The following is a 27,960-nucleotide window of genomic DNA, read 5'->3' as shown; positions in this document are numbered from 1 at the left end:
AAAATGACGTTCAAAATGGAACTTAAGCTGGCAAACTTTCAGCTTCGCTTGAGAAGAATAATAAAAACTTAAATCAACTTTCATCCTCTACAGCACAGCCACAAACACAATTTAAAAATTTTAGCAATCTAACTAATAATATAACACAAAAAAATCAATTACCGCATATAGCCTTTGCTCCTAACAATTTTGCATGTCTCAAAAATTTTCAAGACTGAGTTGTCAATCCTGCTTCAAGGCCTTTGTTATGTAGGCTCTTGTAAGTACAATTGCAAAATAAGACAAGACTGTAACAGCGACACCCCCAAGCAAAACCAGCCGGTCATAAGCAGGATCCTGAACAGTGTAGACCCGCAGACCAATCGTATTCCAATTGCTCTCTGTCCAAACAGGGTCCAGCATCCCCATGGGATCAGTGGAGTTTGGTGGCAACACCTTCCAAGTTCCAGAGTCAAACTTCAAGCGAGTTGAATAGGCAGGGACATACCTATAATGCAGAATCACATGCCTTCATGATTCTAGAAATATAACGATCACATTGTCTAACTGTAATTAAACATATTATATCAGTCATTTTGCAAGTCACATAGCTAAATTGTCACTTTTTAACAATTCAAACTGCTAAGAAGAGTACCAACAATATACTGATAATAGGGTAGTAATACAGTACATAGGGCTTTGTATCAACTGGACAAATGATCTTCCTGCAGTAGAGAACACTCAACCATGAATTATCTACTTCAGTCCAAGCACATGAAGATAGATCTAATCATCCAAGGTTTCAAAAATATAAAGTATTAATGACCTGTTTGACAGAGTGACAATGCATCAAGATCAGGTAAATACGCTAGCCTGCAATGCTAACAATTATCGCTCTAAAGTGGATATCAGTATGATCAACTGAAAATAACCAAGGAAACAATCTTTGGTGGAATAAAAGCAGTAACAATAACATCAGGTTGAAATTATCAAACATAAGTCAGATTTAGGACAGATTTCAGCAGAATGGAATTTACCAACTTTATGATCCATCATGGGCTGGACAGGTGGAAAACCAGAGTATGAAAGATGGGATGAGGTAAGACCACACATACAATGAGCAGTAGTATATGCAGTGCTCCTCCTAATGCTGGCCTGATACTATCTACTTAAAGTCTGTACTAAAATAACACACTTTTAGAATCTTTGAGCTGCTAAGTTACCTGGTTGTGGAGATAACACACACTCCCTTCCCATCTGTTTCTGCTCTAATGCACATTCCACCATTTTTGCCACAATCATGTGAGCAAACAGAAGTATTGCCCTTTGGAATTGATGTTCTATCTGCCAGAAAGTTCCACAAAAACCTGGAAACATCATCCACCTGACTGGGGTAAGGTGTCGAGGAAGGTTCTCCAAGAACAACACCAACATAATGGCTTGGGCATGTGTTGGTGCTTGAAATATAGCTCTTAACCAACTCACAAGACAGACCAGGATTACAGTCCAACATGCAACTAATCAGTTCTTCTACTAGAGAGGCATTCACACTGATTGTACTTATAGCTGAACTGGTTAAATCCTTGTTATTACTTGCAAGAATATAGAGGGTCCGGGCAACAAGAGAAGCAGCTGCAACAATTGCTGAAGAGTTTATATTTGCTGCAAAATAGATGGTGCCAAGACAAAGTTACAACTTCTGCAAAACATTAAACACAAATGAAGAGAGGGCAGAGAAAAACAATCAAGAATGTGAATCAACTCACATGAATCATCAAGATGACTATGGTAGAACTTGTTCACAAAAATGGAATCAAAATCCTCTAACACAATCCCAGAAGTTGAAGAGTTCTACTACAAGATCAACAAACCAATAATAAGATATAATTCTACTTTGTTGTTCTACTACAAAACGAACCAACATAACAGAAAAGCTTGAAATAGACAAGTGCGTAGTGGAAGATCTTATAAATTAAAAAAACTTCATATGAACAATAGCACTTAGCCAACAAAGAATGGCCTGAAAATTTGTGTTCTATATTTTCAAGACTTTCTAACTCAAGGTGAAGCCAAAAATTTATCTTTGGGGTTAAGTTACAACAATTACAATAGAGCTAAATATATATTTGGGACCAATAATAAAGCTATAGTTTTTATTTCTAAAAAAAATCTATTTTTAGGGGCGACATGTGAGAGTCCAAGAGGGAAGAGGGAACAACCTTAGACCTTAACCCTTCTCAAGAGTAGTCACAACTGCTAGGCCAATCATAGGTTGCTATAAAACCATTCTAATTGACAAAACATTTTTCACCATACCATAAATCAAAATTTTATAGTAAAGTAATGTAATATATGTTTCCAACAGAACTCCCAACAATTAGAACTTGAGACCCCAACTTAGAGGTCATGAGTTAGCACCTAAAATACGAAAGGATGAAGAAGAGGTTTATAGGAAGAGAAAGAGTTACCTCTTATTGTGCAGCCCAAGACCTCACGAATATGCATATGTATCAAAAATAAAAGGATAAATACCCCTACCCTTAGGTTTTGATCATAATTTATTCTTAGTTTATTAGATTGGAAATGGACACTCTACCTCAAAAAGTGCAAACGCTGTTAATGAATTTTTAGTCCATAAGATAAATAACCCATAATAGCATCATTTGGAAGCAAATTCATTCATCACTAACCACTATAGACTCCCTTTGCAGCTCTTCATCCTTTCTAGCCACCAATTGGTTAGGGTTAGGATTTTTTAAGCTTTCCAGATTAATAACTCGTAAAGCACAAAAAAACCGTTGGTTCATTGATTGCCTTTAATTTGTTTGATATTTTTGAAACCCTTAGAGCGTCTTTCAAATTGGAAGTGAATAGGAATGAAAGCTTGAGGAAACACCGTCGTTGTGCATCAATTAAGTGTTGTTGTTGTGCATCTGTGATAAACATTTGTGCGTATTTTCAGTTGGAGTTTGAGTGGAGGGTTAAGGTTTGGGGATTTCAACCCTAATGCAAAATGGGTTCCATTTGGGTTAAGTTTAGGGTTCCAATTAAAAATTTGAGGATTTCATCCTTAGTGCAAAATGGGTTCTATTTGGATTAAGATTCATGTTGTAACCCAGAACCCTAACCTTAAACGATTCAAATTTGAGGAATTAAGGCCTGGTGCAAAATTTGTGGCATTAGGGTTCTGAAATCCCTAACAGATTTGAATTTTGAGATTTCACCCTTGGTGCAAAATTGGTGATATTTAGGTTAACGTTCAAGATTGAGAACCCTGATCGATTCTAATTTGGAGATTACACTACTAGTGTGAAATTGGATATTGGTGTTAGGGTTCTTTGGGTTATGGTTGTAAATTGAGTTCAACTTACATACTATTGTAATTTGTTATAACGGGGTCTCAACATAACTAACGTTTTTAACGACTTTGTGGTTCACTAAAACAGTGAGGTGATGATCATAAATAATGTTTATCCTAATTGATACTCTTACATAATTTTTTTTTTTTTATTGGCTAACCATCCAATACTCTTTTGTAGAGTTGACCAATGACATTTAGAGGTTTAGCTGATGACTCCATTGTTGGCATAAGAATGAGTGTATCTATTAACACACAGCATTCAAAGTCCAAGTAGTTATTTGAGTTGAGAATTGATGAGAATGTTCTCAAGTTGTTCAAAATATTTCGAGCTGACAAGAAAATCCACCTGTTCTTGTATCTTATACCTGCAATTGATAACTCTATTATATAAAGTTATTTTGATACATTTTGAGGGCTTAAGGAATTAAATCTGAGATTTATTGTAGCATTTTAGGTGTTTTTTAAATTTAAGTTTGATTACATGTTGAATAGTTAATTTAAGTTATTTTAGTTAAATTTTATGTTATTTTGTTTTAAATTACTTTAAGAATAGTATTGATAATTTCTCTAATTGCTTTTGTATGAAGTTTAATGATAAAGGCTCATTTGATGAAAATCTGTGCAAGTATGGTGATGACTTCATTCGTATATGTTGCGGTATTTTGACCATATATCTGTCTACAAAACTCCAAATGAAGTGATTCTTCAACCACTAGACTTATAAGAAGAAGGGTTACAACTTTTATGTTTACCACTTCACCCAGTTCAGATTGGATCGTGCTCAAAATATGTCTAAGTCAAAACATTGCAGTAGTACTCATGGACTGAACATGATGCAATATTCGAAGCATATCTTTCAATCCAAAAGTCCAATTGACATGATCCTCAATCCATTGCAAGGTTAAGAAACAAGGCTACAACTTTTATGTTTTTCACTTTTCCCAGTTTGGATCAAATCAGGATGAAAATTACATTCGAAGTTGATAGACTGCCGCAACACTAGAAGAACAACGCTACAACGCTAGTGAAAGGAAGCTCACCATACAATTTTCTCGAGAGCTCAATGCTACAGCACTAGAGAAGTAGCGCTACAGCACTACTGTAGCAAAAAACCAACATTGCAGTGCCAAGAAATCAAAGCCGCAACGCTGGGCAATTTTTCAAAAATAAAAATTTAACAAGATTTTGGAAATTAGGTTACTTGGAGCCTATTTAGAAGACCTTTTTCAAAGGTTTTAAAGGGAAGGTAGCAACCAACTATTATGGAGATTTGGAGCTAAGAACAAAGCAAAAAAACAAAAGAATTTGAGAGCGAATTGAGATCATAAAGCTCCAACACTTAGTTTCTTTCTTTACTTTTGTGTTTCTTTTATTTTCTTTGAGTTGGATTCATGGCAAAATTTCTTTGGATGTTATTTGTTATTATGAGCTAAATTATTTTTCTAAAATTGTGGTGGATTTCAACATATAGTTTGAATATTAGTTTCTGTTTTATTTATCATGAATGGACGTAATTTTGCTTATTCAAATATGTTCTTAATGTTTTTAATTGCTTGGCCAACAATTAACTGATTTGTGAATCTAATTGAGACTAGACAGAGAAATTTTAGATTGACCTAAGTTTTGAATAGTATATGTTCACGTCACTTATGTGATCTGATTCGCGATTCGGGGTAGACATACGCCAATTGTCATACATAGCCACATTAGGACACTTGCTTAATGAACTCAATTTAACTGATTCCTGTAGACACATAGTGAACTAATTACGTTAATTATTTGTACAAGCAACTCGACAGAGACTTGTCCATAGTTTTAGATTCTAGTTTAGTAAAACCATCCAAGAAAGATAAATAACGAGAAAAACTAGTATCAGATGAAGTGTTGAATGAACTCATAATCCTAGATTTTAAAATATTGCCTTTCTCAAGTGAATTATTAGTTTCTATTAATTAATTTAGTGGTTGTTTTAATTTAGTTTTAATTAACTTTCTAAAACATCAAGTTGCTTGAATAAGATTAATGTCATAATTTTAGTACTTAGTAAATAATTAGGAGCAAATCCTTGTAAGATACGATTCTGGACTTACTATCTATATTACTTGTTCGATACGTATACTTGCGTGTACAAAATTGACAACAGCAATTCCTCTACAAACAATAAATCTTGTAGCAGGTAAATATTCTACCAATGTTAATAATGTTAATTGCTTTGTTGGAAACATGCATACTACTGAAAATTGTGATAAGTAAATTTTGATGTTGATGGAAATTGTGATGTTGATAATCTGGTACAGCGAGAGGGATAAGTAAGGGCAAAAGTAGAGTTGGTTCAAGTAGGTTTTAGTAGTAGAGGTTCAACTGCTGTTGCTAGTGGTTGTGTAGGCAAAAGGTCTATTGATCTTAGTGCTTGTATTTTAACTAGTGGTTTAATCAATTTGTGTTCCAGTTCTAATATGAATAGTAGTGATTCAAGGGACACTAATGTGAAAGAAGGAACTGATACCTCGAGAAAAGATATTGATTGGATGCTTGAGATTGAGAGTGAAGAAGAAAAAAGTCAATCTGAAGGCAACGACGAGAAGAATATTAAAGATAAGGTAGTAGATAGTGATGTTGATGGTCTCTCTAATATTGGAAGTAATGTTGAGAAAGATAATCAAGCAAGTTTTGATTTTGATAGAGATGGGAGAGCTATTGATAAGTCTATAGTACGCATCTTTTATGCACATGATGAGTGTGAAAACGTGAGATTGGTAGAGAACATGTTCTTTAAAAAAGTTAGTCAATTTAAAAAAGTCATGACAAACTATATGATTCAAGAAGGGATTGAGTTGTAAAGGGCTAAAAATGAGAAGATAAAGTATAAAGCACCTCAATCCCTTTTTTTTTTTTTTTTGCAAGCTACCTCAATCCCTTTTTATTCATATAATTTGCCATGACCTCTCCAAAATGACTAAAATTGTTAAATAACATATTATCAACTAGCCTCATCTTTTAACATTCATCAAGCGCATAAGAGATGCTTACCATAAACCTATCAATAGCTATCCCCTCCTTATTAGAATCAAAACTTGTTTGATTAACCTCTTCAACATCACTTCTAACATTAGTCAAAGACTATTAATATTACTATCTACTGCTCTATCCTTAACATTCTTCTCCCCATTGCCTTTAAACTAACTTTTTGGTTCTTCACTCTCAATCTCAAACATCCAATCAATATCCTCACTTGAAACATTAATTCATTCTTCCACATTATTGTCCCTTGAATCACTTCTATTTACGTTAGAACTTGAACATAAATTGCCTAAACTACTAACTGAAGTACTAGCACCAAGATAACCACCAACAACTACTGAACCTCTACCGTTAAAACTATCTGAACTAACCCAACCTCTACCTCTGCCTCTACCTATCCCTCTTCCTAAATCAGAACTTCTCCTTATACTAGTACCATATATAGCATCATAAGTATTTACATTGTCATCTACATTTACATCAACATTTACAAGAGGGTAAAATACCCCCATCTTCCTAAATTTTAATCAAAATTCCAAGCAGGTTCATTAGTTTTCAAAATGGATACTCCACTCCAAGAATGCAAACACCGTTAACAAAAATTATGAAAGTACTAAAATGCCCTTTCTTTATTAATTTAAAAATTTATTATTATATTTTTAAAAAAAAATATAGGAGCTTCCCAAGAAAGGGGAGCACCCAAGGCATCAATGCTCCCTTAAGGAGCCCCAAATCGGGCTCCCCATTTGGGGAGTTTTTTCTTTATTAATAAAATTAATAAAATTATATAATAATAATTCTAAAAATTAATCAAGGGTAAAATTATATTTTTACACTTGCCACATCATCAAACTGACGGAAACACTAATGGTTGACTAACGGCTAAACCTACATGTCCAGCGAAAAATATTTTTTTGGGGCAGTGTCTATTTTGAAAACTAATGAACCCCTCGTGTAATTTCGATCAAAACTTAGAGAAATGGGTGTATTTTATCCCTTACAATATTATCACAATTTCTAGTAACATGCATATTTTCAATAGAGCAATTAACATTATTAACATTAATAGAATACTTGATATAGGATTCATTGTTTGTAGAGGAATTGCAGGTATAAGATCCAAGTATAGGTCACTCTTCTTGACACCTTGATTAATTTTGAATTTGAAAACATCCTCATAAGGTCTCAACTCAAATAACTCCTTAAATTTTGGATGTCGTGAGTTAATGGATACACTCATTCCTATGCCAGTAGTAGAAACATCAACTAAACCTTCAAATATGCCATTGGTAAACTCTATGTAAGAGTATCAATTGGGATCAACATTTCCTAGGATCATCACTTCACTATAATGGTGAACCATCAAGTTGTAGAAATCGTCAGCCACGTCAAGACCTATTACAACAAATTACTTAGCTGAACCCAAATTACAACCATAACCTCAATCTCGAACCCTAACCAAATACAATCAATTTCGCACTAAGGGTGAAATCCCCAAATTACAATCGATCAGGGTTCTCAATCCTGAAACCTACCAAAACACCACCAATTCACATGAGGTGAAATCCTCAAATTTGAACCAATTAGGGTTCCCAAAACTCTAACCCTAATACCACCAATTTCACACTAAGCTCTAAATCCTCAAATTTGAATTGTTTAGGGTTAGAGTTAGGGTTTAGGGTTATAACCCAAACTTGAACCCTAACCCTAATAGAACCCATTTTGCACGAAGGTTGACATCCCCAAAATTTAATAGACACTAACTTTAATCCAAATAGAACCTATTTTGCACCACAGGTGAAATCCCCAAATTGTTATTGTCTAACATGGAACAGTTCAAATTGTTAATTCTCTAAATCAAGTCCCAATTTATAAAAGTTTCGTAAGATTAAAATGACATAGCTCAAGTAGGAAACAACGGTATATTTTGCATGAGTACACATACTTGACTATAAAATGAAATGAAAAAGAACTAGGAATAGTCAAAGCAAACATAAGAGTTCAAGTTTAATACTGAAACCTTTCTTAGAAATGCCATCAATGATGACGGAGGGATTCCAGGATTTGAAGAGTTAGCAGTTGAAATTGTAACACCTTCAGATTTAAGGGACTCCTGAGCAAGTTTTAAGGCATCCAAAGCTTCATTTGCACCAGATGAAACCTACATTAATAACCACCAAGACTTAAGAAATAGTGATATATTAGTCATCAATGGTTGATAAATACTCAATAATTAATTTAAGGCGTACAAGAACATTCACATGAAAGCATAGAAGGCATAGTGTCCAATTCCTAATCATGCTAGCAAAACATATCATAAACTATCTCAATCAAAAGAAACTGGTGGATGGCACAAACTAAGAGCAACTATCATGGAAACTACTATTCTCCTTATAATAATGATTAACGTGCTCATTTAAAATAGAGCAAACATTCTACACTATGATTGCTTTGTGGTAGTTTTGACCCAGCATGGGAGGCAAGATTTAACCATTGCCACCTTTCAACAGAAAAATCAAAAGGGGAGCAAATGGGCCAAAATCATTCATTGGCCCCAATTGTAAATGATCCACCATCACCAGCAGATCAACTTAGCCCTCACCCATAAAATCCACTACCAAACAGCATTAATGCCTCAACACACTGCTGCATTAAACATTCAAATCAACAATTCCCTCTACCATCACTTTTACTTTTTTAACGTATCGCATCATATGGTTGTCTAGTGTACCTCAAACAACCCTGTGTAGAATGCTTAAATATAAAAGAATGCAAAACAACCATGTGCAGGATGTTTAAAGTAATATATGACAGGTGCATTATTAAAATTCATAAAATAAACAAGTCATTCACTACCTCTGTGTGAGCAAAAAAGGTTTTGTTCCCTTGACTGAAGCCCTTTCCAGTCGATCCAATTTCCATGACCTTTTCCAAACCACAAAGAAACAAATTAATTAATAGATACATTAATATGTGGGAGAGAACAAGCTTGACATGAGTGATAAGTCAACTACTTATCATAGAAAACACAAATGAAGTATCCATTACTTCATACATATACACAAGCATACACACACACACACACACACACAATCTTAATTGATCAAAGTAACAAAGCAACAGTAGGCCATGGTAGGTAAAAAAACCCCTTCCAGTTTACATGATCCTAATCAAGTTCAACCAAGGGCGAAGCATACCAACTCAACCAATGTGCTATTGAGGCCACGAACAGCATCTGACTGCTGATCAAGTTCAAGTAAAAATCTCCTGCTACCAAGGTAACCCCAGGCCTCGCCAGTGAAAACAAGAAATACAAGCTGCACCAAATTTATGGAAACATTAGACGACAAAAAAAATTTCTTGGAGGTTTACCACCTCCAATGTAGCAAGGAAGAATGAAAGTCTAAGAAAACCTGTTTATTAAGGTCATCTAAACCATCTACACGAGAAAGAGCATCAACTGCTGCCAGCAATGATATCACTCCCTGGAAAGTATTTGAAAAAAAATTTTGGACTCAATCAGGCAGAAAACAGAACATATAAATGAAATGAATCTTACTATGAAAAATATGAACTTACAGATATAGGGGAATCTGCACCAAGGCTTTTGTCCCGGAAAAATGATGCAGCATCCATCGAAGCCACGGTTATTATAATGGGCTTGGACTGATTTGAGGATGAGCTGTTAATTGGTGGGACTGCTGACCAAACACTGCCCTTCATGATTAAGATGCATAAAATTAAACATTGATGTAAAACATCAGAAAACATAAGAATCCTTGACCCATGATTCAGCATTCAGCCACAAACAAGTTTTAGCTCATGTGGAAACATGATATAACATTTCTTTTTGTTTAAATTTTGTTTCATCGGGTAATTAATTACTTTTCTTTGTGATATATATCTTTCAGGAAAGACATGATTTCCAGCACATGACCTAGCAATCCCTTTTGGACCATAAAACTGGAAAATGATCACATACTACTACAACACAGAGAAGGGCTATAATTTCACCCAATATTCAGAATCAAAGAACAAGCTAACCACAAGTTCCATTATCTACTTCTCAGAACTGATTAATGCCAACTAATTTAGATAAACTGAATAAAGAGGTATTTAGAAATTCCAAGGAGCACAAGGTGGCATGCAAGGTGCTTAGAGGCAGAGGAAGCTGAATCAAGCGTACACAATTATGAAGAGGTGAAGAATCTTGTGGGGCTTACAAAGAAGGATGGTCCTGATAGGCTAGTCTTTTGGGTTGAGGCCATCCTGTGCAATGTGGTACTAAATTGACCCATTCCCTGATCAAATTTCATGCTAAGTACTTTGAGGGGCAGGAAAGGCATCTGAAAACTAAAACTGGCAGAATTTACTTGAGGTGCATAGAAGACAAGGGAAATTTGGCTCCACGATACAATTTCTAGTTTGAAATATCCTTTTAAGATTTAGAAATGACATGTTGAGTTTAATTTAGTTTTGTGCTGTTTCGTTACTTTTATAGCTGTTTCAGTTATAGTTTTCATTAAGTCAAGTGTCTTATGTAACTTCCAGCTTGGCTAGAAACAAGTCTTATTTTTGTGTCATGGGACTCACATCAGTCTAACAATGTTGTTGCACCTTACATGTAGCCCAAAGTATGTTAGGGTTCGGTCATGTCCCAAGTCTACTTATATGCGTTTGCAATGTTGATTTCTTATGACAGGGTGATTGCCTTCTCCATTGGTGTGAATCCACAAGAAACCCGATATGATATTCTAGGTTTAACATATACTTTATTTATTTGTAGAATATCCTACAAATTCCGTTTCACAATTATTGTGCAACATCTCTAAGATCCTACCTGAAGGCAGGATGGTCCAACTATGACAAGGTTGTCACATGTTCAGGAGAAAAAAAATGTCAAGCCAGGCACTCAAGGAGTTGTAGGCAAGATGCAACAATTCCACATTGGATAGGAAAGAAATTCATGGAGATCTCAAAGTGGAATAATTTCCTCATCTAGTAGGCTAGTCTTTTTTGGTTGTGTCCCATCTCATGACAAAGGGTAGGATGTTACAGAGAAAATGGAAGCTGAATTTTGCATAAAGGAAAGGGGTATTTGGGTCAAAACTAACACTGCAAAAGTTTTTCAGAGCCGATTCTGTAAGCTGGAATTCACAAATGGAAGCATAGAGATCTAATGCAGCGCAATGCTCACCCCTCTGAGCATTCCACCTTGAAGTAAAAAAGTTATGTCACCATAAGAATAAACATCACTCCATCTTGTATACGCAAAGGTCAATCTTTTTCTACCAGCCAAATTGCAAACACAGATAAAACAAATAAATAAGGAAGCAAGTGTTAATTAGGCAAATTACTGATTAAATGGTGCTTCACACTCTTACTCTCAACATAATAATCAGATTTTTACTTTATGAGGTTTATAATTCCACAAAAACAAGAATGGAAAAGGAACTGACAAATTGCATGCTTTGAATACATACCAGATAGAAAAGATTATAGTGCCGTGAACCCAAATTTATTAAAACTGAACTAACAGATAGCATTTTGGAAGTAGTAATTTCCTAAGAAACAGAGAAACTTCACCTGTATCCACCTAATGGAAGGCAAGTCTCCTCTTTCAAACAAGATTCTGAATCATGAGTCCCAACCTTAGTTGTCTAATCCAAGGCAAATGTACAAAAAACTAGAAAGTAAGTCATAAAAATGATACAAGAAGTTACATAATCATCAAAATGTGCAAGACCATAATTATATTGAATCAGTAGTAACATTATACCTGCATCACCAGATCAAATTCTGCCACATTAGTAGTATAAGCTTTCTCTGTTTTCTCGTTCTTCATGGTAACCTGCATAGTAAGTGAAATCATTACGAAATTTGCATCAGACCAGGACTACAATCTAACCAAATATGTGAAACTACCAGACAATCTTACTAGTTTGGCAAGATACTTCAGTTCCCTAAAATCTTATAGCACAAATACATTTCTAGTTCCGGGGTATTTAAATTGTACTGACTACACCTCGCAGACGATTACTTTGACACAGTTTGTGATGTAGGAGCATCCAAACACCAATCTAAAGCCAATAGGACAGTTCAATTTCTTCAGTTTTATTAGTCTCTATTCGAGTCTTCATATTTCCTTGCACTATTGTTGTTGTCTTATTAAAGAGTCACATAAATAACATGTGATTTGTATATGGCTTAGACGGAGTAAATTAAACTAACTTGTGAGATCAAGGGCCATGATTGTAGAGCAACCATAAGTCTATGATAAATAGTCTCTTAAATGTCTAGTTAGTGTCATGTTGTAGTTTTAGACTCATATTTTCATCTTTTGCCTTTTATTTTGGTATATTTCATATGCTTGCTTTCGTACTTCTATTCTGTTGAATTCTTACATCATGGCATCAATATAGCTTGAATAAATACATTGCATATTGGTTTTATTTTATATAAACCATGCCCAGAAATAACCCAAGCAGGTATCAACATTCTATCAAAATCAGAAAATGTAATCTATCTGAGAAATTTAACACAATCACTTAATCTATTTCCACAAAAACAACTGCAACCAGACTAAATCAAAAAATCATTAATTGTTAACCATCATAGGAGGCTAGAAGAAAAAACCTAAGAAGTTTCTTTCATTTACCTCTTGCAAGGTTGACGTGCTACTTTCAGAAAGTAAAAACACAGGAAAATTATAAGATTTCCACATATCTCCATTTCCCTGCAAATGCACAAAAACCAGGGTTCTATAGCATGTCACATGTAATGGAAAGACCATGAAGGCCCATGACAACAAGTATTAATGACAAAAGAAAAAACAGAAATTGTTTGGGCAACAATAACTAGCTAACAAAGATACTTCAAAACTCAAAAAATCTTATCCTAATATAAACTAGTGACATACAATTGGGTTCCACTCATAACTGGTGTTATGATAAGGTGCAAATTCAGCTTGAGGAAACTTCTGAGCAGGAGAGAATCCTGAAAGAAAAAGAAGATTCAACTGTTAGCAAAATAAGCATAGTTCCTTGACCCACCCTAGCTCTGTAGATAGAAGATTTATAGTAATAAGTACGATCTGCATTTACCTTTTAGCTTATTTTGGATTTCAATCCCTGATTCAACTAAAACACCACCAACATTCCTGGCAAAGCTTGAATCATTTGATACTCTGAAACAGAAGCAGGTACTTGATGATAAGATTATCAAAGAGAATCATAGCTTACACAAGCAAAATCATCAGAAGACCATCTGTATGCAGCATTCATTCCAAAGTTGCAATCTTCATAATCTTATTGAAAGCTAAAAGTCAGCAACTTAGCAATAAATAGCAAAACAGGGTTAGTAGCTCTTTAATAGAAACCTTCTCCGAATGTTTCAACTTAGAAACATCTAATCAGCGAATATCAGCCAACGATCAAGCTCATATGACAAATACCTTTGGCCCCAAAACAGTTACTATGGCACTATTGCTGCAACTATGAACATTCTCTACACTTATTATAGTGTAGTGATTAGAGTAGAGAAACAGGTTTTTACATCTATGCTTAAATGAATTGTTCGCATGAGCTTTGAATATGATTGTGAACATAGAGAGATAACCTCAAAACCCATCCAGCATTGCTGCAATAGGCTTCCTCTTTCTCATAAGCTATGATATAACCCAAAATGTACACAAATTACCACAAAAAGTATCCAATGTTGCTACAATAGCCTTCCATTTCCACATACTAATGTAAAACATAGAAACAGTACATTCTTATCTTTTTGCTCCCAATTAACCCCAAGAATACTGATCTTTAATAGCTTTCTAACTTTAAGAAAACTTAATTCCAAATTCACCAAAACAAAGCCCAATCCTCAATCAAATTAAACCTACTTTCATCCATATACTTTAGATCATTCTTCTCAAATTTAAAACCAAAAAGAAAAAGAAATAATAATAAGAAAAGAAGCATATCTCTATTCTTGATGTAGCACACTGGCAGCAGCCTCCAAAGGTGATTAAGCAGCACTAAGGCTAATTGTGATGCCCAAGCCTTAATTTGGCAAATGGCCATGAAATGTTGAGCTAGGAACTTGAGCAGGCTTTATTAGTTCATTTAAGTCTTAGGTTTATGTTTCTCTAAGTTGAAGTCATTGGTTCTTATTTCATTTTCTGTCTTCTTGAGTGTTAAGTTCACAGGGCACTTTCTTAGTTTTTGGTATGCTAGAAATTTCAGATTTTGAGTCTAGAATCTTAGTTTGGGTAAGTTTATTAATTTTCTATTTGGAGTCTAAGAATTTGTTAAAGTCATAATAGGAATCAGAGTTCTATTTTTTCTAGGATTAGGAATGCTAGGAATCTATATAAATCAACACTCATTCAGTGAAATATAGTTTACTATCAGAGAAATTTCCAGCATAATTGCTTTGTGATTGTATGATGCAATCAACCTTAGGTGTGACTCCTAAGGAACCTTAGTGTGGAGCTCAGGGATTTCTTTTCCTTTTCCTTTTCCTTTTATTTATTTAATTTGTCTTTTTCTACTCAAGCATGTAAATCAGAAAAGTCATAAATCCTAACCACCTAGTAGTCCTACATCAATTCTTGGCCTTGGCCTAGTCTTCTCAACATACATTTCTCATCTTAGTTGCAGCATTTTTTGTTTCAGCACATCCTAATTATCAGATGCTAGTCACTGTCAAAATAGCCTCCTTTAACCTTCATTTCTCTGAAGTATATTGCCTGTTCTTATGAAACCAAAATCAGAGACACACACTCTTTAAGTATCATAACATTAGGGCCCTTTCGAGAGTCTATCTAATGGATTATGTACTGAATTCAAAAAAGAAATGTAATTGAAGGGGTATAGATAATAATACAGTTTTTCATTTAATGGAATATTTAATGCATAATAAAGTTCTATGACAGGCTTAATATCATAATTCAAAGCGTGTATAATACCAATGAGCCAAAATGAAGATTAATAGGAATTACTATGCATACACATGCAAGGAAAGAAAATTGAAATGACACTTTGGTAAACAATCCCAGTTAGTGAGGAAACTAATCTCTAAAGTAAAAGGAATATGCATTTTCCTCTGTAATAAAAATAAATAAAAGAAAACCATGCCTAGAACAAAGATCCAGAAAGAAGAAATGATATATTCGTGCATATACACAAGACACATTCCCAAGCAGGCTCAAAAAAAAAAAACTGATTGGCATACCTACTAAAAAAACCTTGCACATCATCCATTGACAACAAAATTGCAGATGGCTGACCCAACTCCTTGGTGTCCTTGTATTTTACAATTGGAGCTACAACCTTGTCTCGTCCAGGATCTGGAAACAAAACATTGGAAGGAAAACCAAAATTTGACAAACAGTAGACAAAAGAATTAATCTTGGGAAATATTTAGATACAAATAAGTATGGTGCAACAAATTAAAAAATCCTCCAAGAGTCTTACTTGAGCAACCAATCTCTCCCGAAAGATTGACAAGTCGAACACAAGGGTATCCATCAACAACCATGTACATTGACTTTTGAAGATCAGGAACTGACTCCATTGAGTTCGTCTGATCTAAAATTTCCAAATCAATAAGAAAAGCTAAATTCAATTCAAAACTCCAATTCATTAATGTTAAAGAATAATAATAAAAAAGAACACTGAATTAAGACCAAAAGATAGCAAACTAGATATTGCAATTACATTACAACCAAATATAGTGTAATTTTTTTTTTATTTATAACTTCTATCAAACTGGAATAATCGTAAAACAAAAGTCAGAAGAGAAAAGAAGCAACGAAGCGACGACTCTACCGAACCTAATACAAGTAAAACGACTGAGTTAATGCTGCCGAAATAATCTCACTCGATTTCCATTTTATAAGCAATCAAATCAAAAGGCATCTTCGAATTTAAGAGATTGTAAATTAAGAAAAAAAACAGTAAGAGTTAGAAATCGCGTATGCAAAAGAGAAGCTTACCAGACAAAGAGAGACGAGACTGGAAACTGAAGAGCAAAAGGAGGAAAACGATTTTCAAGGCCATGATGGAGAATTCGATGGAAACCAAAAACCCTAGGACATGCTCAACAAAGTACAGATTTTGAACGGTGGAATCGGGAGGACTCCATAAACAACCTTCACAAAAGTCAGTACCAAGCGAAAGGGATTCGGTGAGAAGAAATGGAAGAAAGGGGAATGAGGGAGGCAACGAAAAGACGGGCAACAGTGTTAGAAGTTCCCAAACGGCGCCGTTTGACAAGTGTGAGTTTATTTAAAGAAAAAATGTAGGGAGAGGCTACAGAGTAAGTGGGCTGCTGTAGGGTCCATATAGAACGACTATTCCCTTCCCACTGAAAACCTAACCCAGCTGAGCTCCGTTTCTCCTCTCAACCCTCCCTCCCTCGCCGGCGAGCCATTTTCCCTCCCGAACGCCATACTGAGGTACCCGCTTTAGCTCCCTCGCATCTATATCTTCTTCCTTTCCCTCTCTCATTCCTTTCAGTTTTTCGGTTAGACTTTCCTGAATAAATTGAACATCAAGATTTTCAAATTTGCCTGTAAGTAAATGCACGATTCTGATTGTGAGTTTGTTACTTGAAGATAGGTTTGCATTTGGTAATGTCCATCATTAGAGCATTGGATTAATAGAGTTAAGGTTAACTCATTTGGAAATCTTTGTAGTTATTTTAGTTTTACTTTGGCAGGCACTAAATTCTTTGTATTTACGTAGAAGTAATCTTGAGAGAGGAATTGGATGGCTTATCTCCAGCATGGCAGAAATGCCCTCCGGCAAATCATCAGAGACACGAATGTTCAGAACCAGGATCGCTTGATGCAACCTCTCTTGTTTGCTTGCCAAGGAGTTAGATACAGGAAGTTGGAAGTCATTCTTACAACGGTGAATAACTTTCAATCAGTAAATTTCGCAATTGGTTCGCTGCAATTTACGCTTAAATATTTTTCTCAGTTCTGCTTTACTTCTATTTGCTTTTAGAGCATCGAGAAGCTTGGCAAAGCAGGTGAAACTGTCAGAGTTGCTCCTGGTTATTTTCGCAACCACCTGATGCCGAAATTGCTTGCAGTCCCTAATATTGATAAGTTTGTTCATCTCATTAGGGAGCAGCGTAAGGTCGGTTTTCTTCCCTGTTTAATTGACTCTGTTCACTTTCGAGGCAAAATCTACCTTTGATGCTTGGAACTTATTTTCATACATCAATGTGCTCTTCATTAGACACACACATCTATATGCATACCAAAGTTTCATATAAACCTTTTGTCATGACACATTCAAGGAAAAACAAATGTAGCTGCTGGTTTTAGTTAGTATTATGATTCAAGTAGTGCCACTTTTTAGATGCTAATCATCTGCTATATATAGCCTAAAGGATGAAATACATCCCCTGATGTGATTATATTAGTGCTTGCTTACTCTTTTGCTCTCTCACTCCTTTTTAGGATTCATATGTAGCTTATGGATGTATAATATTGCTGAAGGAAAAAATCCATTATTTATTTTAGATAATTATGCTCATTCTGCTTATCTAGTTTGCCAATTGAAGTGACCTGATTCACTGGAGTCACTTCTGATACATAACTTACCAGTGTGTTCTGCTTGCACATCAGATTTATCAACCAGAGGAAGAGGAGGTTCAAGTAGTTGCAAAGACTGTGGAAGATAAGACAAAAGAATATGAGAAGGCAGCAAACCGTCTAGTTAATGCCCGGCTGGTTAGTGCCCTATCTGTAAAGCCCTTAATCCAGGAACTTTCCCTTTCTTTTTTCCCTTCAGGTTCATATGTTGTTTAGGGAAAAAAACGCGTTTTAGGGGATGTACAACTAAACAAGGTCAAGGGTGGGGGACTGAAACGTTGGATCTTTGACCCTTTACTGCTGGGGTAACAAAAGCCAAAGTAAGCATGTGTCATTAAAAAAATGGTGTTAAAAATTTGAAATAGGACTTGTTTAAATTCTGAAAGATGCTAGAAAGTGATAATTGAATCAACTTGTTATTTGTGAACAATTATCTTTTCAAAATTTTGTTGAAGCTTGGAAACAATAATTGCAGTTATGTTGGCCTTCTGTTTGGATCTAGAGTACAACTTATATTGCATTTTATAGGTATTGAGGAGATTCATCGATGTTGAGAAGTTCCGTGCTCGTGCTACGAAAGATGACCCAGTCGAATTGCGCTCACCTGTGACAAAAGATGAACTTGTTGCTGAGGTATGGCTTGTCTTCTTTATCACAAGTAATAATTTCTCTCACATCTCTTTGATAGACAGTGGGTTATATCTGTTTTTAGTGTTATATATCAGCCCATGTTTTTGCAAAAAGAAAAAAAAATTGCTCTTATAATTGCAGAGAGTGAGACTACGGAAGTTTTTGTCTCTAAGTTGTTATTTCCATGTATTCCATGGTTGATAAATCCTTCATATTCTCTCAGGTTGCAAGGCAGCTATGTGTGCACATTGAACCTGAAAACCTATACCTACCAACACCTTTGTCAACATTTGGAGAGTTTGAGGTGCCATTACGGTTGCCAAAATCCATACCTCTCCCAGAAGGTAAAGTTCATTGGACTCTTCAAGTTAAGATCCGAGGTAAATAAACAGAGATATTGGAGCTGGATACCACCAAGCAAGAAAAGAACTTTCAGACCTTAGTGGTGTCTCAGTAATATGCCGTGATTTTATATGATTTTATATTATTGCAGAGGAACAATATCTTCTTTTTGAATTAGCTAAGTGGGATCATAGGAATCAAATGTCCAGGGAGTATCGTTCTTCGATGTCTGATGATGCTATTTACCATCACTTCAAACTCTAAATTGGACAAAAAATTTTAATTTTTAAAGGAAGTGATTTTATCTAGTAATCACAACACCCACCCTCTTCACAGGCAAGTCAATCAACTTTGCAGGATTGTATTTTTATCTCTTGTAATAACCTTAAGCGAAAGCTCTTGTCTAGGAATTTCATCAATTTGCAGATGTCTCAATAAGTTCGGAACTTTTTAAATTATGCTTAATCTACCAGTTAACTAATTTTAATCAATTTACACTGAAGTTTAATCTCCCTCTGAGTAACTCCCCTTCCATAAAAAAATTAAAAAAGGAAGATGGAAAGAAACCAGTTCATGGTCCTAATCAAGCCACCTCAATTAAATCAATGTCTGATGCAACCACGTCGTCTTTGTTTTAATAAACTCATTTGCGTCTTATCTTATACTCTAAAACTCCATCATTCGAAACACCAAGCATTCCCTCACGTCTGCCGATCCTTTGATTCTCTATAGTTTTTGATGCACCAGCAAATACCCACAAACCATTGCCACAAGAAGCAAATTAACAATTGACTAACAGAAGACCCGTGCGTTGCGCTGGGCAATGATATTGCTATTTTACCATAATAGTTAAACATGTATTAATATACTTTGTTGCAGTCAAGCAAGGGTTCAATATATGTATGAAGGCGATGTAGCATATGCCAATAAACATATTGATAAATGGTAATTAAGCAAGTTTTAAATATGGATAGAAAGAATGCCTAAAGCATTTAAAAAAAAACGATGATGAAAGTGTTTGATGGTTGTAGTTGCTTGAGTTATAATTTGTATTCTATATTGTTTTCGTAAATTGTATTTTTTTATGGATCAAATGCATTTGAAATTGGCTTAGAAAAGGAAATCAATCTAGACATGTTATACTATTGTAGATAGTCAATTTTGGTTAATATCTATTCTCTAAAGAACCTATTTTATCATGTAACATTATATACAGAATAATGAAAACAACCATTACAAGTGAAGCACTACTTCACGCAAAATAACTAAATAAAGTGAATTACTACTTCACATAAAACAACTAGAATATGTGGAGCATTACTCCATGCAGAACAATTAATACAACTAGAACAACTACTTCGCATAGAATAACAACTTCACACAGACGACAGTGAAAGTAATCCGGAATAAGTGGCAGGATTCATGGGTTACTTTTATATGGTATGTTTCAAAGAGTTTGGCTTGGTGGCTCCAATGTGAAGGTAGTTAAAAGGTCTCTCTCTTAACATATTTCTTAAGTACAAGTGTTTCCCACTTTTACCTTGTTTTCTTGTACCTGTTTACATACAGCTTCTTCTCTTATACCTATTCATCTACAACTTCTTCTCTTATACCTGTTCACGTACAACTCTTCTTTGTTAAGTCTTACTCGAGAACAAGTCTTATTACATATAATTACTTCAACAGTCACATAATAGGTTTCTAACCGTTACTCGATATTAACTCTTAGTAACAGTTACCTAACATTAAAACTTTCCTTAATAATATTATTCATTACATGCATTAATGCCTTTTCTTGTAACCGTTACTTGTGACACTATATATAGAACCTTCACAATTCATTGAAGGGACTTTTCACTTTCAGAACTACTTGACTCTCACTCAAAGCTTCTCTCTCTAGCATATTATCACTCCAAACACCTATTCTTTTCTTGTTCTCTTCCACCTACCAGGACGCTCAGTACTTCAAGAACTACTCCAATCTTCCTCTCTGCCATCTCCAATATATCCCTTACTTGTTTGCAACGCTTCCTCTTCTTATCACAAGAACCCTCTTTACATTTTGGCGACTCCATTAGGAATGAGTGATTGCATTATGTTAAAGCTTATTAGGAAATTTGTATTATCGAAAGAGATGGACAGCTCCACATCACTTCTTGAATGTAGAAGCTTCTGTAGAATATTCCATAAGAAGATGCAAGTAAGAGAATTACTGATTGAGAACAATAAGGTCCGGAACAATTCATTTCTCGCTCATGTTTGCTATTTTTATGACTTTAACCCTTCGTTGCTTAATAAATTGCAATTTGACATTTTTCTTTAAAAAAATTCATATTTAGTTGCTAGCTTTATCACTTATATTTTTGCTGTAATTATATTATACTATTAGTCGCAAGCTTTATTGCTCATTCTTTAACCATAATTCATTGCTTTTACTTTAGCTGCAAGCTTTACCACTCATATTTTGGCTGTGATATTTTTCTATTGGTCGTAAGTTTTATCACTCATTCTTTGACCATAATTTATCATTCATATTTTTTTCGTTAGCTTTGTCACTCATAATTTAGCTGTAATGATGTTATGTTATTGGCCGCAAGCTTTATCACTTATTTCTTGACCATAGCCTATTACTCACAAATTGGTCGTAGCTCTTATGCTTACTTATTTAAAGGGTTGAATTAATCTCCTTTGCATCAAGTTAGAGTTAATCTTCTTGATGTAAAGTTGAGAGTTCTCTTTTTGGCCACATACAATAAAGCGAAATGGGAATAAGTACGCAACATGCGTATGATAATATTATTATTGCAAAAAGAAAAGGAGATACGATATATCAATAGCAATGTACTAGCTCAAACGAGCTTTTAAAAAAAAAAGGTAAATGAGATTTCAAAAGACTTGCCAATTACATATTCCATAGAGAAGAGCTACTATTAACAAAGATCTAATTGTTCTCGTACTTCAACTTCACTTTTTCTCAGTGAAGTTATCTTTGTTACAATGTCTTCTAACTTTTTTTCTAAGGAAGACTTGTTGAGAAAAACTTTAGCTCTAAATCTACAATCATTGACGCATTCAAGTTTGAATCCAACGTTACAAGCATCATCGAAATCTCGTAACATTTATTGCAATTCCTTTGGTGAAGTACTCATTAACGAAGCATGGAAAATGGTTAAAGCTTTACGTAACACTTCCATCATTAAGCAAATGACATCTACGTTCTTTACAAAGAAGGTACTTCAAAACTCTCCCTCTATACTGAAAACATGCTCCAAGTATTCCACGTACTTCAATGAGACTTGAAAACCATAGAAGTCAACTTTCCTACCACTTTGTTCAGTACGTGCTACTTGAGTGCCAAAAGCACTATTAGCATCTCTGTGTTCTAGCATTGGGGAGAAAGAAGCACGATGATTAATTAGAGTAACTTTAGCATCATCAATATCAACTTCAATATCATGAATAACCTCAATATTTGGAGTATCTTCAAGGACAACTTCAACAGTAAGAATGGCTTCAGTGTTAGGAACAACCTCATCTTGAATAGTTTGGGGAGTAAGAATGATCTTAATTTAAAAAAAAAAAACAAAATGGAACAACGTCAATTGAAGTAATATAGTAATGTATTTATACCTAGTTTATAGTGGAGCTCCGAACATGAAAAGGAAATAGAACATCTAAAGCAATGAAATCATCACAAGAAGCTATCTCACCCTCAACTTTATTTTCATCAACATCAATAGACTCATCACTAGATTCATCACTATGTTTAGAGTCACGTGATTCTTTCTCAATCTCTACTTTATAGGTTTTTTCTTCTTCAATTGAATTAAGTGATATTCTTGTAGTTGATTCTCCCTACAAAAAATAATCAAAATGAGAAAATGAAAAAAAAATGCAGAAAGAAAACAAAAGACAAACTTACTTTTTAATAGGCATGTTTATCTTTTGTTCGGCGAGTATAAGCATAAGGAGTAGTGTCTTCTTTTTCAGTTACATTTTTCTTCTTTTTAAGAGGAATCGAGCGAAAGGACACATCAGTGTTACTTACATGAGGAGTGTAAAGACGAGCCTTGGGATTAGTTAATGGCATAGTAAAAGATCTCTATTCTTCAAGACACTTTCTCCAATAAGCAAATCATCCAGAAATATGGATACCAACTCAATCAAAAACCGGGACAATACAACCCTTTAGTTTATCTAAACGGAGTTGAAGTCTTGCCATGAGAAATGAAGAAACACAAGAAGAAAAGCTTATAGATAAAGAAGAGTCAAGCGAAGCTGGTCTAATCTAATTTGGCGTGCCGCTCTATAAAAAGAATACACCTCGATAAAAAGAAAATCTCTATCTCCACTAGAACTAGAACTCTCAATCATAAAAAGCAATTGGGAACTATGAACCCATATACAAAAGTTAATACCTCGTGAGCTTATCTTTCTAAACTGTAGAGGATGAAGGTCATAATAAATTTCAAGATCACCAAATCCATTTATAGACTATACTTAAGGTCTGGGATTGAATTATTTTGTAACATCCATCACTTCAAGAACATTACCCCTCGGTAGTCGATCATGCCACACCCAAGCATTGGGCACAAGAGCACAAGTACCAAACCTTTTCTATAGGCACATCTAAATGAAGGAAGCATTTACATAAGTAAAAATTTTATAATACCCAGCTGACTCGACATTTTTGAGTTGGTACAAGTCAAGTCTTTTACATAAAGATCCTAAATACAATGGAGCAACAGGAGAACATACTCCCTTGACAATTTTTATTACTAAAGGAACAATTGCTGAAGAGATACCATCATTTGGATAACTTGGGAGTATATGTCATGCCAACCAAAAGATTATTAAAGCCACTTGCTCATGCTCATGGTTTGGGTACTCAAGAGAACCAATTTCAATCCCCTTAACATTGACCTTTTTATAAAAAAAACTCCTATCCAATTGGAGAACTATGCAACCTTCAAAGTTTTAGTCAAACTCTTGAGTAGATCAAAGAAAAAGTCACTAATACATACTTCTTCTTCAGAAAAGCTTGATAAAGTGAAAACCATGTGTAAAGCCTGACCTTAAAAATACTTGTCATGACATACATGTGATGGATAGCATGTTTGCATGCTAGGAGAGTTCCGAAAAATTTACAAAAGTAGGTATTGTACCTAGAGGTACAATAAAGTTGATTTAAGCCTCGAACTAGATCAAATAGAGATTTTAGGGTGAAATTAAAAATTTTACAATCCAGGAATGATTTAAAATGGTGATTTGGAGTTCGAGGATCAATTTGGAGTCAAATAGAAAATTTCACTATATAGGGGTAAAATGGTAATTTTGCCACTCGAGAACAAAATGGGAAATTTTTTGAAAGATTTTGATCACATTTGACTTATTGGAGTATGATTTAAGGTTAAGAAGTGAAAAATTTTAATTTCGACATTTTTTTGAAGCATAGGGGTAAAATGGTCATTTTGCCACTCTAGTGGCAAAATTGTAATTTTACACCACCGACACTTGTCCAGCACATGGATTTTATCCAATATTATCATGGATAATTAAAAAAATTTAAATGGTGGAGAGAGAAAGCTTAATAGTTAAGAAATTACAAATGGACTAATAATGTGGTGACATGTGTCAAGTTTATAGCCATTATTTATTTAGCTTTAAAATAAGTATAAAATCAACCTATTTTCTTTCATATGGCTGGCCAAACCAAGACCAAAGAAGAACAAAAGAAGAAAAGGAAGAGAACAAACCCTAGGTGGAAAAATTCAAGGGAAAAGTGTGAAAATTCAAGGAAACAAGTGAAAAAAAGATAAAATTTTTCAATTAAGCTTGAGATCTTTCTTTCCCATGCATTTCTCCTCATTTTTCATGGTTAAATTACATGTTTTCATGATGAATTCATGGCTGGTCGGAATGGGTATGGAGAGGGAACGATGTTAGATTGATTTGATTTTGAGTTTTGTTGGTGTTTAGAGTTAGTTAAGCATGTTTAGAAACAAAACAACAAGAAAAGAATCCATTTTCTTCATGAACCTTCGATGGCCGAACCCTATGTGAAGTGTAGAAGTAATGAATTGATTTTGTGATCAAGTGAATTGGTTGAAAAATGGATGAAATGATGATTTATGGTGAGAAAATGGAATGAGAAAATTTTTAGTGATAGTGCACCACAATGGCTGAAATTTTCAAGAAAAATTGTGAGGGTTGTTAGGCTGAATTTTAAATTATTGGAATTGTATTTAGTGAATTGAAATATTAGAAATGAAATGGAGCAATTTGGAGCCAAATCGGACACAAGTATCATTTAATCGGGTAATAAGCTGAATTAGGTCAACACCACATTTAAGCGGTAGTCGGATAAGTTGCATATCATATCATGCATATACACCGAGCCTGAATTGATTTTATAATGGTCAAGTATTAATGTGGTGAATTATGTATTATACATTGTGGATAGGTGGTGAGCAAATTACATTGGTAAAAGTACAAAGATTGTACTTGAAGACTGGGATTAAGAGTACATCGACTCCTAGAATTGTGAGTAACTTATCATCATTTTTATTATCTAAAGTATCTTTTAACTCGATTTTGGTGAAATTTTATGAAAATGAGTTAAATGGCAAATTTTAGGTTTTATTAACAAAAATGTGTTTAAATGAAAAGATTTTATAAATTGTCTTGAAACAAAATAACGATTTTGAAAATAGAGTAATTGGAGACCATCGGTATGTTGTAAATTTATGATTGGAAATTGATGGCTTATGTTATATTGTTATAGTGTTGGCATGATTGAATAGGCTGTATTTTATGAATTGTATGAATTATTTTATTTTACCCTTGCAGACTGGGTAGTAAAATATTAGCCCTATCATGCTGGCAAAATTTTATTGTATGGTGGGTATTACTTGCTGCAGTGGGCTGGGTTCCGTGGACTAGCCTATTAGAGGAGCACGGAATCCTGACATATTTTACCTCGGTTGGAGAGGTGAGTAGGGTAACTCCTGAGGTATAACTTTAGAGTTCACTTCACGCTAAACCACCACATGAGGGGGAACTCAGCCAACGCCAAGGAACGACTGTGTTTTCTAAATAAAAACATGATTAATGAGTATATAACTTTTTCATAGGCTTGGCGGACTCTGTTTGGGATAGCCCTCGGCCAAGGTATCCCTGATAACTAAATATGAGAATAATTTTTGGCATTAGCCAAAGTTTTAAGAAATTCATAAGCCATGTTAATCACTCGATTTATATAAATTGATTTTATTTGGTTGAAACAAGTTGAAAAGTGATGAATTTCAATATGTTAAACTATTTTATCTGTCTCCACTTACTCGCCTTTAGATAGTTTAGATGGTGTCTATTTACTCACTGGGATTTTATAATCACACCACCTTCATTTCCTCACATTTCAGGCTCAGGGAATTCCGTAGTTAGCTGACTTTGACAAGGACCTTCATTTGGACTTGAATCGGCAAAAGCTGTAGGTTTTTAGCTTCTGATGCATTTTGGTTAGATGTGGGCCCACGTGTCATCATAAAAGTAATTTTATACTTTGGTTATTTGCTTTATAGTATATATGAATATAATTAACTTTTATGCTAGAAGAATATTTACCGATAGCTTTATAAAAATTATTTTACAAGAAAATAGTTATTTTATTGAATATTTTTATTATATTCAAATGGTCAAATTTTCACTTCAAATGAACGTTTTAGATACTTAATCTATTTTTAAATCACTAAATATATTTTTTTTGCTTACCTACTATATTTTTAACAAGTTTTGAGATTTTCAACAAAAAATGACGAAAATGCCCCTGAGAGCCAAAAAATAATATGTTATGTTCTGATTTGGAAATGACTTATAATCCTTCGAATTACGATATTTGATAACTATTGCTCACCGGGGAAGTGCGAAAGTTGATATGAGAGCCTTGCGAGGTTTCGATCGGCATTCGGGGTGAAGAATGTCTATCGAGGCTTCGCGAGGGTTGTCACGGGCCCGATGGGGAGTTCCGGGTCATGACATCATGCTTCCTCATACAAAGAAGTTCCAAGAGAGCACACATCTTTTAGAGTGAAAGTAAACTCCCCCTATGCTGTAATCATAGTATGAGAAAAAGTACTCCACCTTGCAAGAATAGCATACCACACATCCATCCTTTTTTTTTTCCTATGAATATTGAACTTGGAAGTGATATGTACAGAATCAAGTATTCTAGCAGATAAGAGAAGTTTAACATAAATATGATTTTTCAACACCTTATTCACCCACTCATCCCAACCATGAACAAATTGAGAATTAAAGCCTAACTTAGTAGTGGAAAGTGGAAACTCATTACACTCAAACTTGAACTTCAGAATGGATAGTCTTGGAATACCACTTCTTTTATGAGGAGATGCTTCTAGGCATAGATGATTCCAATCATATTCAACAGGTTTAGAGGGATGTTCGTCAACCTGTCTGGCACGAACTTATTCCTAAAAGTGATCTTCTCCTTTTTCTTTAATAATTTCATCTTCCTAATTTTCAAGAACAAGAGGAACTTCACCATTTTTTCTTACTCTAATTTTCTTAGGAGCAACTAATTTGGAATCATTTTTCTTCCTTCTATGTGCAATGGTCTTTTTCCTTGTTGTAGCCCTTCCAGGCTCACCATAATTGATCTTCGGAGGGATGCGCGTCTTAAGCATAAAGGATGATGGAAAAAAGAACTTACAAACATGATTATGGAAAAAGAGATAAGTATACATAAGCAATGATTTTTATGTATTGTCAAGCGCAAAAAATAATAAATTAATTAAATTAATTATAAAAAAACCAACAAAATTGATCAAAATTATAGATTTTATTATTAATATATAATAAATAATAAAAAAAACTAAAAAAAATTATATATAGTATATATATATAAACCAATTAAATAAATAAATAAAATTTAAAGAGCTTGTAGCACAACCCGCGAGCCCCATTTAAAAGAGCTCATAGCATGTAATTGAAGGAGTTGGCGGCCAAA

At 34.4% G+C, this 27,960-nt stretch overlaps 2 protein-coding genes across 6 annotated transcripts; one reads left to right on the top strand and one right to left on the bottom strand.

Moving 5' to 3' along the window:
- Window positions 1-16: 16 nt before the first annotated feature.
- Window positions 17-16,619, bottom strand: LOC18586724 (Zn-dependent exopeptidases superfamily protein). 2 transcript variants are annotated; one of them, XM_007010243.3, is made up of 16 exons: window positions 16,353-16,617; window positions 15,832-15,945; window positions 15,590-15,704; window positions 13,465-13,547; window positions 13,281-13,357; window positions 13,020-13,097; window positions 12,141-12,212; window positions 11,948-12,021; window positions 9,941-10,073; window positions 9,775-9,846; window positions 9,559-9,678; window positions 9,218-9,286; window positions 8,382-8,522; window positions 1,746-1,830; window positions 1,203-1,641; window positions 17-487 (listed from the first exon to the last, which is right to left on the bottom strand). In XM_007010243.3, the coding sequence occupies exons 1-16, from the start codon at window positions 16,414-16,416 to the stop codon at window positions 223-225; spliced, it is 2,001 nt and encodes a 666-aa protein (XP_007010305.3). In that variant the 5' UTR covers window positions 16,417-16,617; the 3' UTR covers window positions 17-222. The 2 variants fall into 2 exon arrangements, with proteins under 2 accessions (XP_007010305.3, XP_088666861.1); XM_088810735.1 differs by having other exon boundaries at window positions 410-546; window positions 16,353-16,619.
- A 41-nt stretch (window positions 16,620-16,660) lies between these two features.
- Window positions 16,661-19,373, top strand: LOC18586725 (Ribosomal protein L9/RNase H1). 4 transcript variants are annotated; one of them, XM_007010249.3, is made up of 6 exons: window positions 16,661-16,814; window positions 17,104-17,271; window positions 17,368-17,502; window positions 17,997-18,101; window positions 18,492-18,596; window positions 18,817-19,373. In XM_007010249.3, exons 2-6 carry the CDS (start codon window positions 17,128-17,130, stop codon window positions 18,979-18,981), a joined length of 654 nt encoding a protein of 217 aa, XP_007010311.3. In that variant the 5' UTR covers window positions 16,661-16,814; window positions 17,104-17,127; the 3' UTR covers window positions 18,982-19,373. The 4 variants fall into 4 exon arrangements, with proteins under 4 accessions (XP_007010311.3, XP_017984451.2, XP_088666862.1 ...); XM_018128962.2 differs by having other exon boundaries at window positions 16,666-16,814; window positions 17,107-17,271; XM_088810736.1 differs by having other exon boundaries at window positions 16,666-16,814; window positions 17,078-17,271.
- Window positions 19,374-27,960: the final 8,587 nt, after the last annotated feature.

Source organism: Theobroma cacao, chromosome 10 (assembly GCF_053813885.1).
Source record: "Theobroma cacao isolate CCN51 chromosome 10, ASM5381388v1, whole genome shotgun sequence".
In the NCBI taxonomy this organism is placed as follows: domain Eukaryota; kingdom Viridiplantae; phylum Streptophyta; class Magnoliopsida; order Malvales; family Malvaceae; genus Theobroma; species Theobroma cacao.
The sequence above is the reverse complement of the archived record's forward strand: the minus strand, read 5'-3'. Positions and strand labels throughout refer to the sequence as shown.

What these genes read in the sequence shown, in the direction of transcription:
- LOC18586724 (XM_007010243.3), bottom strand. Translation starts at nt 16,416, where the DNA reads ATGGCCTTGAAAATCGTTTTCCTCCTTTTGCTCTTCAGTTTCCAGTCT. An exon ending in CTTCCATTAGGTGGATACAG is followed by an intron (nt 10,074 to 11,947) that starts GTGAAGTTTCTC and finishes CATGAAGGGCAG; the next exon opens with TGTTTGGTCAGCAGTCCCAC. An exon ending in GTGCAGATTCCCCTATATCT is followed by an intron (nt 9,847 to 9,940) that starts GTAAGTTCATAT and finishes AATACTTTCCAG; the next exon opens with GGAGTGATATCATTGCTGGC.
- LOC18586725 (XM_007010249.3), top strand. Translation starts at nt 17,128, where the DNA reads ATGGCTTATCTCCAGCATGGCAGAAATGCCCTCCGGCAAATCATCAGA. An exon ending in TCATTAGGGAGCAGCGTAAG is followed by an intron (nt 17,503 to 17,996) that starts GTCGGTTTTCTT and finishes CTTGCACATCAG; the next exon opens with ATTTATCAACCAGAGGAAGA. An exon ending in AAGATGAACTTGTTGCTGAG is followed by an intron (nt 18,597 to 18,816) that starts GTATGGCTTGTC and finishes ATATTCTCTCAG; the next exon opens with GTTGCAAGGCAGCTATGTGT.